A 17,590-nucleotide genomic window follows, 5' to 3' on the forward strand; every position below is an offset into this window, starting at 1 on the left:
ACCCACTGCCCCATACCTCCCTTTACCCCCCCACAAACCCACTGCCCCATTACCCCCTTTTATCCCCCCACAAACCCACTGCCCATTACCTCCTTTTACCCCCCACAAACCCACTGCCCCATTACCTCCCTTTTTTACTCCCTCCCCCACAAACCCACTGCCCCATTACCTCCCTTTTCCCCCCCACAAACCCCCATTACCCCCTTTACCCCCACAAACCCACTGCCCCATTACCCTCCCTTTACCCCCCCACAAACCCACTGCCCCATTACCTCCCTTTTACTCCCCCCCCACAAACCCACTGCCCATTCCTCCCTTTTTACCTCCCTTTTACTCCCCCCCACAAACCCACTGCCCCCATTACCTCCCTTTTACTCCCCCCCCACAAACCCACTGCCCCATTACCTCCCTTTTACCCCCCCACAAACCCACTGCCCCATTACCTCCCTTTACTCCCCCCACAAACCCACTGCCCCATTACCTCCCTTTTACCCCCCCACAAACCCACTGCCCCATTACCTCCCTTTACTCCCCCCCACAAACCCACTGCCCCTTACCTCCCTTTTACCCCCACAAACCCACTGCCCCATTACCTCCCTTTTACTCCCCCACAAACCCACTGCCCCATTACCTCCCTTTTACTCCCCCCCCCACAAAACCCACTGCCCCATTACCTCCCTTTTACTCCCTCCCCACAAACCCACTGCCCATTACCTCCCTTTTACTCCCCCCCCACAAACCACTGCCCCATTACCTCCCTTTTACCCCCCCACAAACCCACTGCCCCATTACCTCCCTTTTACTCCTACCCCACAAAACCCACTGCCCCATACCTCCCTTTTACTCCCCCCCACACACCCACTGCCCCATTACCTCCCTTTTACCCCCCACAACCCACTGCCCCATACCTCCCTTTACTCCCCCACAAACCCACTGCCCCATTACCTCCCTTTTACTCCCCCACAAACCCACTGCCCCATTACCCCCCTTTTACTCCCCCCCCCACAAACCCACTGCCCCATTACCTCCCTTTTACCCCCCCCAAACCCACTGCCCCATTACCCCCCTTTTACCTCCCCCCCAAAACCCACTGCCCCATTACCTCCCTTCCCCCCCACAAACCCACTGCCCCATTACCCCCCTTTTACTCCCCCCCACAAAACCCACTGCCCCATTACCTCCCTTTTACCCCCCCACAAACCCACTGCCCCATTACCCCCTTTACTCCCCCCCCACAAACCCACTGCCCCATTACCTCCCTTTTACTCCCCCCCACAAACCCACTGCCCCATTACCCCCCTTTACTCCCCCCCACAAACCCACTGCCCCATTACCTCCCTTTTACTCCCCCCCCCACTGCCCCATTACCCCCCTTTTACTCCCCCCCCACAAACCACTGCCCCATTACCTCCCTTTTACTCCCCCCACAAACCCACTGCCCCATTACCTCCCTTTTAACCCACTGCCCCATACCTCCCTTTACCCCCCACAAACCCACTGCCCCATTACCTCCCTTTTACTCCCCCCCCACAAACCCACTGCCCCATTACCCCCCTTTACTCCCCCCCCACAAACACATTCCCCCATTACCTCCCTTTACTCCCCCCCACAAACCCACTGCCCCATTACCTCCCTTTTACTCCCCCCCCCACAAACCCACTGCCCCATTACCTCCCTTTTACCCCCCCCACAAACCCACTGCCCCATTACCTCCCTTTTACCCCCCACAAAACCCACTGCCCCATTACCTCCCTTTTACTCCCCCCCACAAACCCACTGCCCCCATTACCTCCCTTTTACCCCCCCACAAACCGACTGCCCCATTACCTCCCTTTTACTCCCCCCCACAAACCCACTGCCCCATTACCTCCTTTTACCCCCCCACAAACCCACTGCCCCATTACCTCCCTTTACTCCCCCCCCCACAAACCCACTGCCCCATTACCTCCCTTTTACTCCCCCCACAAACCCACTGCCCCATTACCCCCCTTTTACTCCCCCCCACAAACCCACTGCCCCATTACCTCCCTTTTACCCCCCCACAAACCCACTGCCCCATTACCTCCCTTTTACTCCCCCCCCACAAATCCACTGCCCCATTACCTCCCTTTTACTCCCCCCACAAACCCACTGCCCCATTACCTCCCTTTTACTCCCCCCCCACAAACCCACTGCCCCATTACCTCCCTTTTACCCCCCCACAAACCCACTGCCCCATTACCTCCCTTTTACTCCCCCCCCACAAACCCACTGCCCCATTACCTCCCTTTTACTCCCCCCACAAACCCACTGCCCCATTACCTCCCTTTTACTCCCCCCCCACAAACCCACTGCCCCATTACCTCCCTTTTACCCCCCCCACAAATCCACTGCCCCATTACCTCCCTTTTCCCCCCCCACAAACCCACTGCCCCATTACCTCCCTTTTACCCCCTCACAAACCCACTGCCCCATTACCCCCCTTTTACTCCCCCCACAAACCCACTGCCCCATTACCTCCCTTTTACTCCCCCCCCACAAACCCACTGCCCCATTACCTCCCTTTTACTCCCCCCCCACAAACCCACTGCCCCATTACCTCCCTTTTACTCCCCCCCCACAAACCCACTGCCCCATTACCTCCCTTTTACCCCCCCACAAACCCACTGCCCCATTACCTCCCTTTTACTCCCCCCCACAAACCCACTGCCCCATTACCTCCCTTTTACTCCCCCCCCACAAACCCACTGCCCCATTACCTCCCTTTTACCCCCCCAAAACCCACTGCCCCATTACCTCCATTTTACTTCCCCACAAACCCACTGCCCCATTACCTCCCTTTTACTCCCCCCACAAACCCACTGCCCCATTACCCCCCTTTTACTCCCCCCACAAACCCACTGCCCCATTACCTCCCTTTTACTCCCCCCCCCACAAACCCACTGCCCCATTACCTCCCTTTTACTCCCCCCACAAACCCACTGCCCCATTACCTCCCTTTTACTCCCCCCCCCACAAACCCACTGCCCCATTACCTCCCTTTTACTCCCCCCCACAAACCCACTGCCCCATTACCTCCCTTTTACTCCCCCACAAACCCACTGCCCCATTACCTCCCTTTTACCCCCCCCACAAACCCACTGCCCCATTACCTCCCTTTTACTCCCCCCACAAACCCACTGCCCCATTACCTCCCTTTACCCCCCCACAAACCCACTGCCCCATTACCCCCCTTTTACTCCCCCCCCACAAACCCACTGCCCCATTACCTCCCTTTTACTCCCCCCCCACAAACCCACTGCCCCATTACCTCCCTTTTACTCCCCCCCCACAAACCCACTGCCCCATTACCTCCCTTTTACCCCCCCACAAACCCACTGCCCCATTACCTCCCTTTTACTCCCCCCCCACAAACCCACTGCCCCATTACCTCCCTTTTACTCCCCCCCACAAACCCACTGCCCCATTACCTCCCTTTTACTCCCCCCCCAAACCCACTGCCCCATTACCTCCCTTTTACTCCCCCCCCAAACCCACTGCCCATTACCTCCCTTTTACCCCCCCACAAACCCACTGCCCCCTTATTTCCATTCTACCCCCCCACAAACCCACTGCCCCATTACCTCCCTTTTACTCCCCCCACAAACCCACTGCCCCATTACCTCCCTTTTACTCCCCCCACAAACCCACTGCCCCATTACCTCCCTTTTAGTAGGCCCAGACTTGCAATCTGGGTTTGGGCAAAAGCCAGGGGGGCTGTTTGTGCCTCTGGGTACTGGGAATGCCAGGGGGGCTGTAAGGTGCCACAGACAGTCACTATTTATTGGGCTGGGGGGGCTGTTTGTGCCTCTGGGTACTGGGAATGCCAGGGGGCTGTAAGGTGCCACAGACAGTCACTATTTATTGGGCTGGGGGGCTGTTTGTGCCTCTGGGTACTGGGAATGCCAGGGGGCTGTAAGGTGCCACAGACACTCACTATTTATTGGGCTGGGGGGGGGCTGTTTGTGCCTCTGGGTACTGGGAATGCCAGGGGGGCTGTAAGGTGCCACAGACAGTCACTATTTATTGGGCTGGGGGGCTGTTTGTGCCTCTGGGTACTGGGAATGCCAGGGGGGCTGTAAGGTGCCACAGACAGTCACTATTTATTGGGCTGGGGGGGCTGTTTGTGCCTCTGGGTACTGGGAATGCCAGGGGGGCTGTAAGGTGCCACAGACAGTCACTATTTATTGGGCTGGGGGGCTGTTTGTGCCTCTGGGTACTGGGAATGCCAGGGGGGCTGTAAGGTGCCACAGACAGTCACTATTTATTGGGCTGGGGGGCTGTTTGTGCCTCTGGGTACTGGGAATGCCAGGGGGCTGTAAGGTGCCACAGACAGTCACTATTTATTGGGCTGGGGGGGCTGTTTGTGCCTCTGGGTACTGGGAATGCCAGGGGGGCTGTAAGGTGCCACAGACAGTCACTATTTATTGGGCTGGGGGGGCTGTTTGTGCCTCTGGGTACTGGGAATGCCAGGGGGGCTGTAAGGTGCCACAGACAGTCACTATTTATTGGGCTGGGGGGGCTGTTTGTGCCTCTGGGTACTGGGAATGCCAGGGGGGCTGTAAGGTGCCACAGACAGTCACTATTTATTGGGCTGGGGGGGGGCTGTTTGTGCCTCTGGGTACTGGGAATGCCAGGGGGGCTGTAAGGTGCCACAGACAGTCACTATTTATTGGGCTGGGGGGCTGTTTGTGCCTCTGGGTATTGGGAATGCCAGGGGGGCTGTAAGGTGCCACAGACAGTCACTATTTATTGGGCTGGGGGCTGTTTGTGCCTCTGGGGTACTGGGAATGCCAGGGGGGCTGTAAGGTGCCACAGACAGTCACTATTTATTGGGCTGGGGGGGCTGTTTGTGCCTCTGGGTACTGGGAATGCCAGGGGCTTATTTTTTTTTTTTTTTGCTCAAAAAAATTTTGTTTTTATTGAACATTATGCAAGGTACATACAATAAGAAGTTAAACACATCAAGTGTACAAGCATGCAAGTTACTGAAGATTACATTTTAGTTATCTAGTACAGAGGGTTTTAACCCTTGGCCGGTGTTGAACCATACTATATTGTTGTTGGGCTAGATTGGGCTGAAGTATCTGTGGTGTGGAAGAGGTTAGGGTGGAGATATAATTTTATACAGAGTCTACCCAGTGCAGGGGCTTATTTTTAATTTCAGTCTTAACCCTGGGGCAGTGCACGTTCTATTCCAGCAAAACTATAGGTTACATTACATTGCCCTGTCCCATTAGACACTCTCAGAGTCCCCAGGCTTTAAAATAGTCACTCAAAACTCCCCTTTTCATTTAAGCCTATAGCCGAAGCCCTCAGCAGATTACCCACTAAACCCCCCTACTCTTTGCTCAAACGCTTACTAACTGCTGGGATGCACCTCTTACTCTGCACTTACTATCGCTTTACAAACCAACAGGAATTCAGTAGCTCTCAATGGCCCAAATGTACCTGAATAATTTTTAGGGAAATGTCTGTATATGTTAAATGTTTGGTTTTGTATTTGTAACCCTTTGCTCTGTAAGTCCTGCATGAATTTGTGGCACTATATAAATAATAATAAAAATAAATTACATTTTGACAGGATAGGATCATGTCTTCTTCAAGCTTCAGGGATTTGCGCCCCCAAACCCGGGGGATCACCTTTGCCGGACGACCGCAATCTGCCTTGAGCCGATCCTTGTCAAGGAGCAGCCGCTCATCAGTCCAATCTTCTCTTGGTAAGACTTGTGCATTAAAGAGTTAACTTTCAGTATGATGTAGAGAGTAATATTCTCAGACAATTTGCAATTGGTCTTCATTTTTTATTATTTTAGTTTTTGTTTCAGCAGCTATCTGGTTGCTAGGGTCCAAATTATCTTAGCAACCAGTGAGTGGTTTGAATAAGAGACAGGAATAGGGGAGGGGCTAAATAGAAAGATAAGGAATAAAAAGTAACAATAACAATAAAACTGGAGCCTCACAGAGCAATAGGGTTTAGTTGCCGGGGTCAGTGACCCCCATTTGAAAACTACAAGGAGTTGGAAGAAGAAGGTAAATTATTCACAAAACTATAAAAAATAAATAATGAAGACCAATTGAAAAGTTGATTAGAATTGCCCATTCTATAACATACTAAAAGTTAACCTACCCCTTTAAAGGGGAACTCTTCCTATGTTTTTTTTTCTTATGTAATCCAAAGCAAATCCTCAATACCCATTCGTTCCCCAATTACCTAGTGGTTAAGTATATACATAAAATAACGGGTGTTTTTGTCAGGCCTTTAGCTACCCCTGACAGGGGGCAAGGGTAAAATAAATAATACCGAGGGGTGTAAAGTACCCCTTGCTAAAAATGTCACTATAAAAAGAACCATCTACAATCACATTGGAAATGCTATTTGTTCTAAGATTTTTCTGTCTTTTTTTATCCATTTATCCTTGCGAAGTCTCCTCGGTGAAGTCGGTCCGAGACCCCACCCTCACCCCCCTTGAAATAGAGGGGATCATCTACCGGAGGGTTAATGAGAACGAAGAGGATGTGACGAATGCTTTCCTGACGCTGGACACGGAGCAGAACTTCACCGTTACACGAGGGGAATTCTACAGGGTGCTTCAGAATTTCATCCTACCCCTGACAGAGTCCCAGTTTAATGAGTTATTAGAAAAGGTAAGGGCCATACACTTTAAGTTACCCTTTTATAGTTTAGAAAGGGATACATTTGGGGGTATATTTATCATGCTGTGTAAAAAGTGGAGTGAAGCATTACCGGTGATGTTGCCCAGGGCAACCAATCAGCAATTAGATTTCAACAGTTAGAAAACCAAAGCAAAGCATCTGATTGGCTGCTATGAGCAACATCACCAGTAATGTTTTACTCCACTTTTTACACAGCATGATAAATATACCCCTTAGGCATTAGCTGTGAGTAGGTGAATTTAGTGTTTCCTTTAACAGGTACAGAGTTCAGGTTGGCTCCTTCTGGGCTGCTCTCTTTCCAATGGCCATGTAGGTGGGCAAGGCAGAGAAGGCACTCAAGGAATCTTCCTATTAAACTAAAGGTGGCCATACACGGGCCGATTGTAGCTGCCGATATCGGTCCCTTGGACCCAATCAGCAGCGATCCGTGTATGGGAAACAACAACTGGCCTCCCTGACCGATATCTGGCCTGAAATCGTCCAGATATTGATCGGGCAGGTTAAAAAATTCAGTCAGATCAGGGACCGCATCGGCTCGTTGAGCAGTCCCCAAACCGACTGTGCCTATTTCCGTCGTTATAATTTGATCATTTGGCCCCAGGGCTAAACGACTGAATTAGCCTAAATTCCCCCGATATGGCCCGCCCGTAGGTGGGGATACTGGGAGAAAATCTGCTAGTTTGGCGACCGGAACTTTACGTGTATGGCCACCTTAAAACTGTATAGCTGGTTGATGGCCACCAGAGGGTGCTCTTACTCCATCAAACCGTTTGGTACTGGTTTAGATACTAATGTAATTGTAAGCCCATCTCTCCAGCCTGACCATGGGAAAGAGAGCAGCCCGGATGCAAGAGGTACAAATAATCGGTGTAAGTATATGGGGTTGGGTTTTGGGGGGATCCTGTTAGGGAAGCACCGAATCCACTATTTTAGGATCAGGCCGAACACGGAATCCTTCGTGAAATATTTGTCAGAATACCAAACTGAATCCTAATATGGATATGTAATTTAGGATAAGGAAGGGTTAAAGAATCTTGAACCGAATCCTATATGGGCTTATGCAGCTGCCCCGTATGAGGGTATAGTTTACCGTGTGCTTCCATCTCTGTATATTTGTTTCCTACCTATGAGTGGGGAGTTGCCATATTGGTTCCTGGAATTCTCCATATGGTTATTTTCAACATTTTCTGCAGATTCCCGTCAATAACAACGGCACAATCCCGTATCTGGATTTCCTGGCAAAGTTCCTGAGGACTTCTAGCAGCGCCACCTGTGCGAGGAGCGTAAAGAGGAGGTAAGGGCATCCCGACGGTTAGATAATTAATTCTGCCCATCTCGTCAAAGAGAAAAAGGTGAAATACCCACAGTACCAGCCAATCAGGTGAATGCCTCGCTCATACCAAGAATAAAATTAACATTTAGTATGGAGCAGTGCTGTTCTGAGACAATAAAAAATAAAACCCAATTGCAAATTATTTGTGGTTTTTCAGTTATTTAGCTTTTTGCTCAGCAGAACTTCCATTTGGAATATTAGCAACTGGTTGCTAGGGTTTTGTTTACCTTAGCAACCAGGCAGTGGTTTGAATGAGAGAATAGGAGTAATATAAATAGAAGAGGGACGGAATAGAAAGATAAGTAATACACAGTGGCCATTCTGGTACCCCGTCATAGTCTATGGAAGTGGAAGACTATTATTTTCATTCAACCAGGTCATGTTATATCTAATATAAGTAAGTCTAAAGAGACTGGACTTGCTCAGAAATTACTAACAACTAACTATACAAATTACTAACTAACTATACAAAGATATCCAGAACCAAAATAAGAAAGGGTTTACAATAACTAAAGTGAGGAATCTGATTTTTACTTCCCCTTTAATGCCTTGGTTTCAGTTGCCAGAAGGTTAAATGATTCATGTAGATGGGACATTCCTCATTGTGATGAAAGGAATTAGTAGCTAAGAGCAAGTTTAATTACCAGTGTGACTTACTAACAATCACAGCCATAGAAACAGTGTAAATACACGGGTTCCTTTATACTCTACCAAACAGCGTCAGGGGGTAAGTCAATAGGTTCCATTCATTAGCGGTATCATGCATTAGCCGGAAATGCTTATATTACTCTGATTATGAGTTACAGGGCTAATGGCTAGGGCAGGGCTAATGGCTAGGGCAGGGCTAATGGCTAGGGCAGGGCTAATGGCTAGGGCAGGGCTAATGAAAAGGGAATAATAATACAATGTAGCTACAAGTTAGTGTAAGTCTCCTGTATCCATGATTTTCCTTTTTATCATGCAGCCATTATTCTTCCCAGTAGGGGGAGCCGCTGCTCCATCACAATGCTCACACCTTTAGCAATAGAAAAATGCAGGTCCAGCCTAGCATAGTACTGCCCCCTCTCCTGGCTATGGCTAAGGTGGCCGTACACAGGCCGATTTTAGCTGCCGATTGAGTCCTTTAGACCGATTCAGCAGCTTCTCTGCCCGTGTATGGGCACCTCGCCCAATTTTCCATCATATTGGGGACTGCATCGGCTCATTGATGTGGTGCTCAGTTTGACGGCGCCTATGCCTGCCGCTTTAATTTGATCATTTGGCCCTAGGGATAGAAATAGATATAGATAGATAAAGATAGAGAGATAGTTAGATATAAAGATTGGTTGACAGACAGATAGATATAAAGATAGATAGATAGATAGATGGGCATATTGGGAGAAGATCTGAGGGAGACTTAGATAGAGATAGGGAGAGCTAGAAATATATATATAGAGAGAGAGAGACACACACATAGAGAGAGAGAGAGATGATAAAGATAGATAAATAGAGAGAGATACATATAGATAGATGATAAATATAGATAGAGAGTGATAGATAAGTATAGATATATGAGACAGATTATAAATAGAGATAGATAGATAGATACAGTAGATAGATAGATAGATAAATAGAGAGAGATACATATAGATAGATGATAAATATAGAGAGTGATAGATAAGTATCGATAGATGAGACAGATAGATGATAAATAGAGATAGATAGATAGATGGGCATATTGGGAGAAGATCTGAGCGAGACTTAGATAGAGATAAGGAGAGCTAGAAATATATATATATATATAGAGAGAGAGAGACATTTGGGTGTGACTGTTGGAACTTTGTAGCAGAAGGCAGCTGATTACCTGCAGTAGGACTGGCTGCTGCTACACTGTTCCCAGACACAGGGCCCCAATGGGGACACACACAGCTGTCACAGCCAATCAGCATTCCCCATTACCTGCAAATTCAAGGTGCTTTTCTTGCCTTCGACTCCCTACTGCCTCCTCGGGGGGGGGGGACAAGCGGAAGATAAATCCTGCCTATAAAGTGGGGATGATTTCCCTGTAAGGATCACATTGTAAATAATTTGCTGAGTCCTTTTATTCGCCGCGTAAATTCTTCCCACTTTCTCTATGTGCTTTATGGCTCGTTCCCCCAATCCGGATACTCAAGGTGAATTCATACCGATGATTTACATCTTCATTTTTTATTTCAGTTATTTCTTTTTTTTTAGCAGCTTTCTAGTTTGGAATTTCAGCAGCTATCTGGTTGCTAGGGTCTTGTAATCCTTAGCAACCAGGCAGTGGCGTGAATGAGACGCTGGTATATGAACAGGGGAGGGACTAAATAGAAAGATAAGGAATAAAAAGTAACAATAACAATAAGACTGGAGCCTCACAGAGCAATAGGGTTTGGCTTCTTAAAGGTGAAATTAGGAATGACTGTGTTTCTGTGAGTCTGAGATGGATCTAGTAGATCACAGCCTGCTCAGCCTAGTAATCATTTTATCTACTTCCAGTTGGAGCTGCTCCCAAGCCAATCAGGTGCTGAGTCTGAATGAACTGGAGATCCGTTTGAAAAACACGGTAGGAAAAAGACTGGGCACCGAACAGTGCTGGCTCACAGCACCCCATTATTGGCAGCCAAACTCCTATTATATGCACTTTCATATAGGGGAACCCCACCCAAAAATTGTTCTGTCTTTCCCTTCTCTGCACTGCTGGTTCTGACTCCTGATACAACTCCCCAATATCCATTCATTCCTCATTCTCACTGGGTTTATAGTTCTGTGTAACTGTCACTGTGTCTGTCCCTTTCCCTTCCCTGCACTGCTGGTTCTGACTCCTGATACAACTCCCCAATATCCATTCATCCCTCATTCTCACTGGGTTTATAGTTATGTGTAACTGTCACTGTGTCTGTCCCTTTCCCTTCCCTGCACTGCTGGTTCTGACTCCTGATACAACTCCCCAATATCCATTCATTCCTCATTCTCACTGGGTTTATAGTTCTGTGTAACTGTCACTGTGTCTGTCCCTTTCCCTTCCCTGCACTGCTGGTTCTGACTCCTGATACAACTCCCCAATATCCATTCATCCCTCATTCTCACTGGGTTTATAGTTATGTGTAACTGTCACTGTGTCTGTCCCTTTCCCTTCCCTGCACTGCTGGTTCTGACTCCTGATACAACTCCCCAATATCCATTCATTCCTCATTCTCACTGGGTTTATAGTTCTGTGTAACTGTCACTGTGTCTGTCCCTTTCCCTTCCCTGCACTGCTGGTTCTGACTCCTGATACAACTCCCCAATATCCATTCATCCCTCATTCTCACTGGGTTTATAGTTATGTGTAACTGTCACTGTGTCTGTCCCTTTCCCTTCCTTGCACTGCTGGTTCTGACTCCTGATACAACTCCCCAATATCCATTCATTCCTCATTCTCACTGGGTTTATAGTTCTGTGTAACTCTCACTGTGTCTGTCCCTTTCCCTTCCCTGCACTGCTGGTTCTGACTCCTGATACAACTCCCCAATACCCATTCATTCCTCATTCTCACTGGGTTTATAGTTATGTGTAACTGTCACTGTGTCTGTCCCTTTCCCTTCCTTGCACTGCTGGTTCTGACTCCTGATACAACTCCCCAATATCCATTCATTCCTCATTCTCACTGGGTTTATAGTTATGTGTAACTGTCACTGTGTCTGTCCCTTTCCCTTCCCTGCACTGCTGGTTCTGACTCCTGATACAACTGCCCAATATCCATTCATCCCTCATTCTCACTGGGTTTATAGTTATGTGTAACTGTCACTGTGTCTGTCCCTTTCCCTTCCCTGCACTGCTGGTTCTGACTCCTGATACAACTCCCCAATATCCATTCATTCCTCATTCTCACTGGGTTTATAGTTATGTGTAACTGTCACTGTGTCTGTCCCTTTCCCTTCCCTGCACTGCTGGTTCTGACTCCTGATACAACTCCCCAATATCCATTCATCCCTCATTCTCACTGGGTTTATAGTTATGTGTAACTGTCACTGTGTCTGTCCCTTTCCCTTCTCTGCACTGCTGGTTCTGACTGCTGATACAACTCCCCAATATCCATTCATTCCTCATTCTCACTGGGTTTATAGTTATGTGTAACTGTCACTGTGTCTGTCCCTTTCCCTTCCCTGCACTGCTGGTTCTGACTCCTGATACAACTCCCCAATATCCATTCATTCCTCATTCTCACTGGGTTTATAGTTATGTGTAACTGTCACTGTGTCTGTCCCTTTCCCTTCCCTGCACTGCTGGTTCTGACTTCTGATACAACTCCCCAATACCCATTCATTCCTCATTCTCACTGGGTTTATAGTTATGTGTAACTGTCACTGTGTCTGTCTGTCAGGGTTGCATTGCTGCAATGGATCTCTCTGTTGTCCAATAGAAACCAACCCCAGTCTAGGCACTATAGATAATGTCAGGAGTCATTTCTATCCCAATTGGTTCTGGATTTTTCCCATAATGCCTAAGAATAAGCAATAGCTTTACATCAATTGGTGGAAGCCCTTCGGGTAACAAGGATTGATTATATTAATTGTAATTACGGCCTTATAGCATGATCTCGCCTAATAATAAACGCACAAACGCGCAGTCGCCGAGGCCACAGGTGAGACATTGCACCTCATAATGGTGGGAAGTGCGTCTGTCATACCCGGCACCTATTGCGACACACGGAGCGCTATCACGCGACACTCTAACACCTCAGGTGTCTAATTGATATGGCAGCGCTCTGCTGATTAAATCACATTGTGAAGGTGCGAACGCTCGCCGGTAGCTGTTGGGCCTCTGCCCGCTTCTTTATTAACGTGCGTTTCCAGATCAGCGGAGATCGAAGGCTTGAAAAATGATATCGTTCCATTTTATTCTTCTGGCCTAACCCTTTTAGGTGTTTAAAGGGGAACTAAAGCTCAACAAAAAATGCGGCTGCGGTGGACCCTTTGTTCTGGGCTTCTGTACCCACCTATGGCCACCACTGCCCTTTAGCCGGGAAGAAGGTCTGTGCCCCCGAATTGCCCCCAGTAGCTTTGCATCTTTATTTCTTGTAATTTTCAGCACATGTATATACTGTATACACAGTGTACAGTATATATACAATATAACAGTCGTATTACATAGCAGCATAGAAACTAGTGCAGTCTGCATCAGAATTGATTCATAATCAGCCCCAGGGTCAGACTGGCCCACTGCGGCGGCCCAGACCCGACCCTTGCCGGCACTCCCTCTGCCCGACTGTTCCTCCCCTGATGCGTTAAGGGGAGGACGTTGGGTAGGGGACCCTAACAGCCCCCAGTGGGCCCTGCACCCCCCAGTCCGACCCTGATCAGCCCTGTGGCGTCACCCTCTATGACAAACCACCTCACATTCTCTTTGATGATTTCCCATTCCCCCTAAGCTTAGCTTCGCATCAGCAGCAGCCCAGAGCCCACTGAGCACGTGCAGTGCCGCTGACACACAAAAGATGGCCGAACAAGAGCCAAGATGGGCAGCTGGATGGGGCTGAAGTTGCCTGAGACTGATTTAGCTAGGTGAGTGAATTTAAAGCTGAGCTAAAGACCCTGTTAGGCGTCTATATAACTGCCCGAAGTCTCAGCTTCTATGTGGGATTGGCTGCAGAGCTATGGCATTTAACTTTGGTTCTGAATATAAAGAATAAAAGCCCATAGACCCTGTTATTTGCCCCCCCCCCCTCCAGCAGCTGCCTGTACTAGCAGATAGCCCCCCCCCCCCCCGGAGCCTCTCGTACCCGTATAAATCCCAGCCACCCATATAGGTATATAAAGCTCCCAATGATTATTCTGTTTGTTGACTCACAATCTGCGTCTGGGCTCGCACAGAAGGCAGCGAGAATAGCGAAGGCATGTTAGTAGCGATAATTAAGCTTGGTGATTTGGAATTGCCTAATTAAATTCTAATTAGAAAAAACCTTGTTATAAAGGAGGAACCCTGTGAAACTGTGCCAGTTCTGAAATTGAATTCAATAAGGAGCTACATCCAGCCAGTTGCTTAAAAATATGTATTATATGTATATATATATATATATATATATATATAATAATCACCCAGCCTGGGGGTTATGGATCTGGCGCTGCCCGTGTTATTTACCTAAAACCATTCAGCCATTCCCTATTGGCTAGGCCTTTTTAAATGTTTAGTTTTTAAAGGAGCCTTTACATGGGGGAAAGGTATTAAGTTACCCTTAAACAGGTTGTAAACCTTCGAGGTATCTTTTAGTTTGGAGTTTCAGCAGCTATCTGGTTGCTAGGGTCCACATTACCTTAGCAACCAGGGAGCAGTTTGAATGAGAGGCTGGACTATGATTAGGGGAGGGGCTGAATAGAAAGATAAGGAATAAAAAGTAACAATAAAACTGGAGCCTCACAGAGCAATAGGGTTTGGTTGCTAGGGTCCAAGTTACCTTAGTAACCAGGGAGTGGTTTGGATGAGAGATGGGTATATGATTAGGGGAGGGGCTGAATAGAAAGATAAGGAATAAAATAACAATAAAACTGGAGCCTCACAGAGCAATAGGGTTTGGCTGCCGGGGTCAGTGACCCCCCATTTGAAGGCTGCAAAGAGTCAGAAGAAAAAGAAAATTCGATTAATAGCTATATGAAATAAATAATGAAGACCAACTGGAATGTTGCATAGAAGTGGCCATTCTATAACATACTACAAGTTAACTTAAAGGTGAACCTACCCCTTTAAAAAGAATAAATAGTAATGTTTCCTTGATGTCCTCCAGGATCCTGCCCCCCCAACCCGATCAACGGCAACGTCTTCTTTTAACTCTTTGCAGCTTTCAAATGGGGGTCACTGACCCCGGCAGCCAATTATATTACTTATTTTTCTTTTTAGGCCCTCTCCTATTCACATATCAGTCTCTCATTCAAACCACACCCTGGTTGCTAAGGTAATTTGGACCCTAGCAACCAGATAGCTGCTGAAACTCCAAACTGGAGAGCTGCTGAACTGAAAATGAAATAACTAAAAAACTACAAATGATAAAAAATGAAGACCAATTGCAAATTGTCTCAAAACATGACTCTCTACATCATACTAAAAGTTAACTCCCCCTTTTAAGGTGGCCATACACAGTGTGATTCACTTGTTTGGCGAGGTTGCCCACCTACTAGTGATGCCTGGGTCAAGAAAAACTTGACCCGCACCCAGCTATTTCCCTCGATTTAGAGACCTGCGCCATACCCACCGATGACATCACAAAAAAGGCGGGGCGGGCGAGTGCTTATAAATCCGGACGCCCCAAGCCGACGGTGTAAGCCGTGACCCCCAATGGCCCGATCACCTATGATGGGTGATATCGGCCTAATTTGATCGTTTGGCCCTAGGAGGGTATATGGGCAAATCAAACCCGCCCAATTTTAGGACAGATGTTGGTCGTATAGGTCCGACAGGGGTGCCCATACACTGGCAGATAAGGACCCAAATTGGCAGCGGGAAGATGCCCGTGTATGGCCCCCTTAAGGTCTGTACGCTCAGTGCCGCCTCCAGTGGTAGCGCTGAAGTCCAGCCCCTGCATGTACAGAAGGGCTGGGATGGGGGGCAAGGGGGCAGCTACGTAGTAGAAAAAAAATAATTAAATCCCTGGGTAAACTTTGTACTTTAATCTTATTTTCCATTCTAATGTAAGAACCTTGTGACTTCATTTACAGCCAGGGTGGCAAGGTGCGAGATTGGGTGCCGCCGTATTGCCGGGGCCCCCGCGCCTCTGTGCCATTAAGCGCTCACTCATTTCACAGAAAGGTTCCCTTAAGCTTTAAACATTCAACCGCCGCTGATATATAGCGAGGCGCTGCGGCCGGCCCCACCGGGGAGGCACGGGGAATGCGGCCCAAGGCACGAGGGACTCACCGAGTGGAACATTGTTATGAAGGGATATGATACGGCGCTATTATCATTACTCCGGGGCGTATTCTGAGATACAATTCAAGGAGAAGATGCTAAATGTTGTCTGTGAGAGAACCAGGAAAACTCACAGGCCATTAGGGCCACTGTTCTAGAGCCACACTCTTAGTAAGATTCCCTCAGATTGTGAGCGGATCCCTTAAATGGATAGGTGGGTGGGGGGGGTATCAGAGAATATTGATCCAAGGGCAAAACAGTCAGATTGCAATGGCAGGGATAGAAGACAGAGCCATCGGAGTGAGGGCCACATCAATGACAATTACAATCTAAGGTCCCTATCCCATTCCCATCAGTCCCTGCCCCAGTGAGCTTACAATCTAAGGTCCCTATCCCATTCCCATCAGTCCCTGCCCCAGTGAGCTTACAATCTAAGGTCCCTATCCCATTCCCATCACCCCCTGCCCCAGTGAGCTTACAATCTAAGGTCCCTATCCCATTCCCATCAGTCCCTGCCCCAGTGAGCTTACAATCTAAGGTCCCTATCCCATTCCCATCAGTCCCTGCCCCAGTGAGCTTACAATCTAAGGTCCCTATCACATTCCCATCAGCCCCTGCCCCAGTGAGCTTACAATCTAAGGTCCCTATCCCATTCCCATCAGTCCCTGCCCCAGTGAGCTTACAATCTAAGGTCCCTATCCCATTCCCATCAGTCCCTGTCCCAGTGAGCTTACAATCTAAGGTCCCTATCCCATTCCCATCAGTCCCTGCCCCAGTGAACTTACAATCTAAGGTCCCTATCACATTCCCATCAGCCCCTGCCCCAGTGAGCTTACAATCTAAGGTCCCTATCCCATTCCCATCAGTCCCTGCCCCAGTGAGCTTACAATCTAAGGTCCCTATCCCATTCCCATCAGTCCCTGCCCCAGTGAGCTTACAATCTAAGGTCCCTATCCCATTCCCATCAGTCCCTGCCCCAGTGAGCTTACAATCTAAGGCCCTTATCACATTTCTATGGGCCCCTGCCCTGCCAATTTTCAGCCAGATATTGGTCAGGTAGGCCTGTCAGGGGTCCCCATACACAGTCAGATAAGCTGATAAGGACTTAAATTGGCAGTTTAAATATGTCCACGTATGGCCACCATAAGGGGATGTTCACCTTTGAGTTAACTTTTAGTATGATGTAGAGAGTCATATTCTGAGACAGTTTGCAATTGGTCTTCATTTTTTATTAGTTGTATTTCTTTAGCTTTTTCACTTTTTGTTCAGCAGCTCTCTTGTTTGGCAGCATCTGGTTGCTAGGGTCCACATTAACTTAGCAACCAGGGAGTGGTTTGAATGAGAGACGGGAATATGAATAGGGGAGGGGCTGAATAGAAAGATAAGGAATAAAAAGTAACAATAACAATAAAACCGGAGCCTCACAAATAGTTTTTTGGCTGCCGGGGTCAGTGACCCCTATTTGAAAGCTACAAGGAGTTAGAAGAAAAAGGCAAATAAATAATGAAGACCAATTGAAAAGTTGCTCAGTTGGACATTCTATAACATACTAAGAGTTTGCTTAAATGTGAACCTACCTCTTTAAGAGATAAAGGATAAACCTTTTCTGGATGAAACATTAGCCCTAATAAGGGTCTCCCCCTGGGCAAGTGAATCTCAGCTCCTATTAGTTGGTTTGGT

At 48.0% G+C, this 17,590-nt stretch overlaps 1 protein-coding gene across 1 annotated transcript in view; it reads left to right on the top strand.

The window, feature by feature from the left end:
- efcab6 (EF-hand calcium binding domain 6) overlaps positions 1 to 17,590 on the top strand; it is a 76,672-nt gene that overhangs the window by 3,675 nt on the left and 55,407 nt on the right. The window contains exons 3-6 of the mRNA XM_031898098.1: positions 5,603 to 5,738; positions 6,446 to 6,666; positions 7,890 to 7,990; positions 10,529 to 10,595. Coding sequence (XP_031753958.1) covers positions 5,603 to 5,738; positions 6,446 to 6,666; positions 7,890 to 7,990; positions 10,529 to 10,595 — 525 coding nt within the window. The remainder of the gene's footprint in view (positions 1 to 5,602; positions 5,739 to 6,445; positions 6,667 to 7,889; positions 7,991 to 10,528; positions 10,596 to 17,590) is intronic.

This window comes from Xenopus tropicalis, chromosome 3, assembly GCF_000004195.4.
Source record: "Xenopus tropicalis strain Nigerian chromosome 3, UCB_Xtro_10.0, whole genome shotgun sequence".
Taxonomy (NCBI): domain Eukaryota; kingdom Metazoa; phylum Chordata; class Amphibia; order Anura; family Pipidae; genus Xenopus; species Xenopus tropicalis.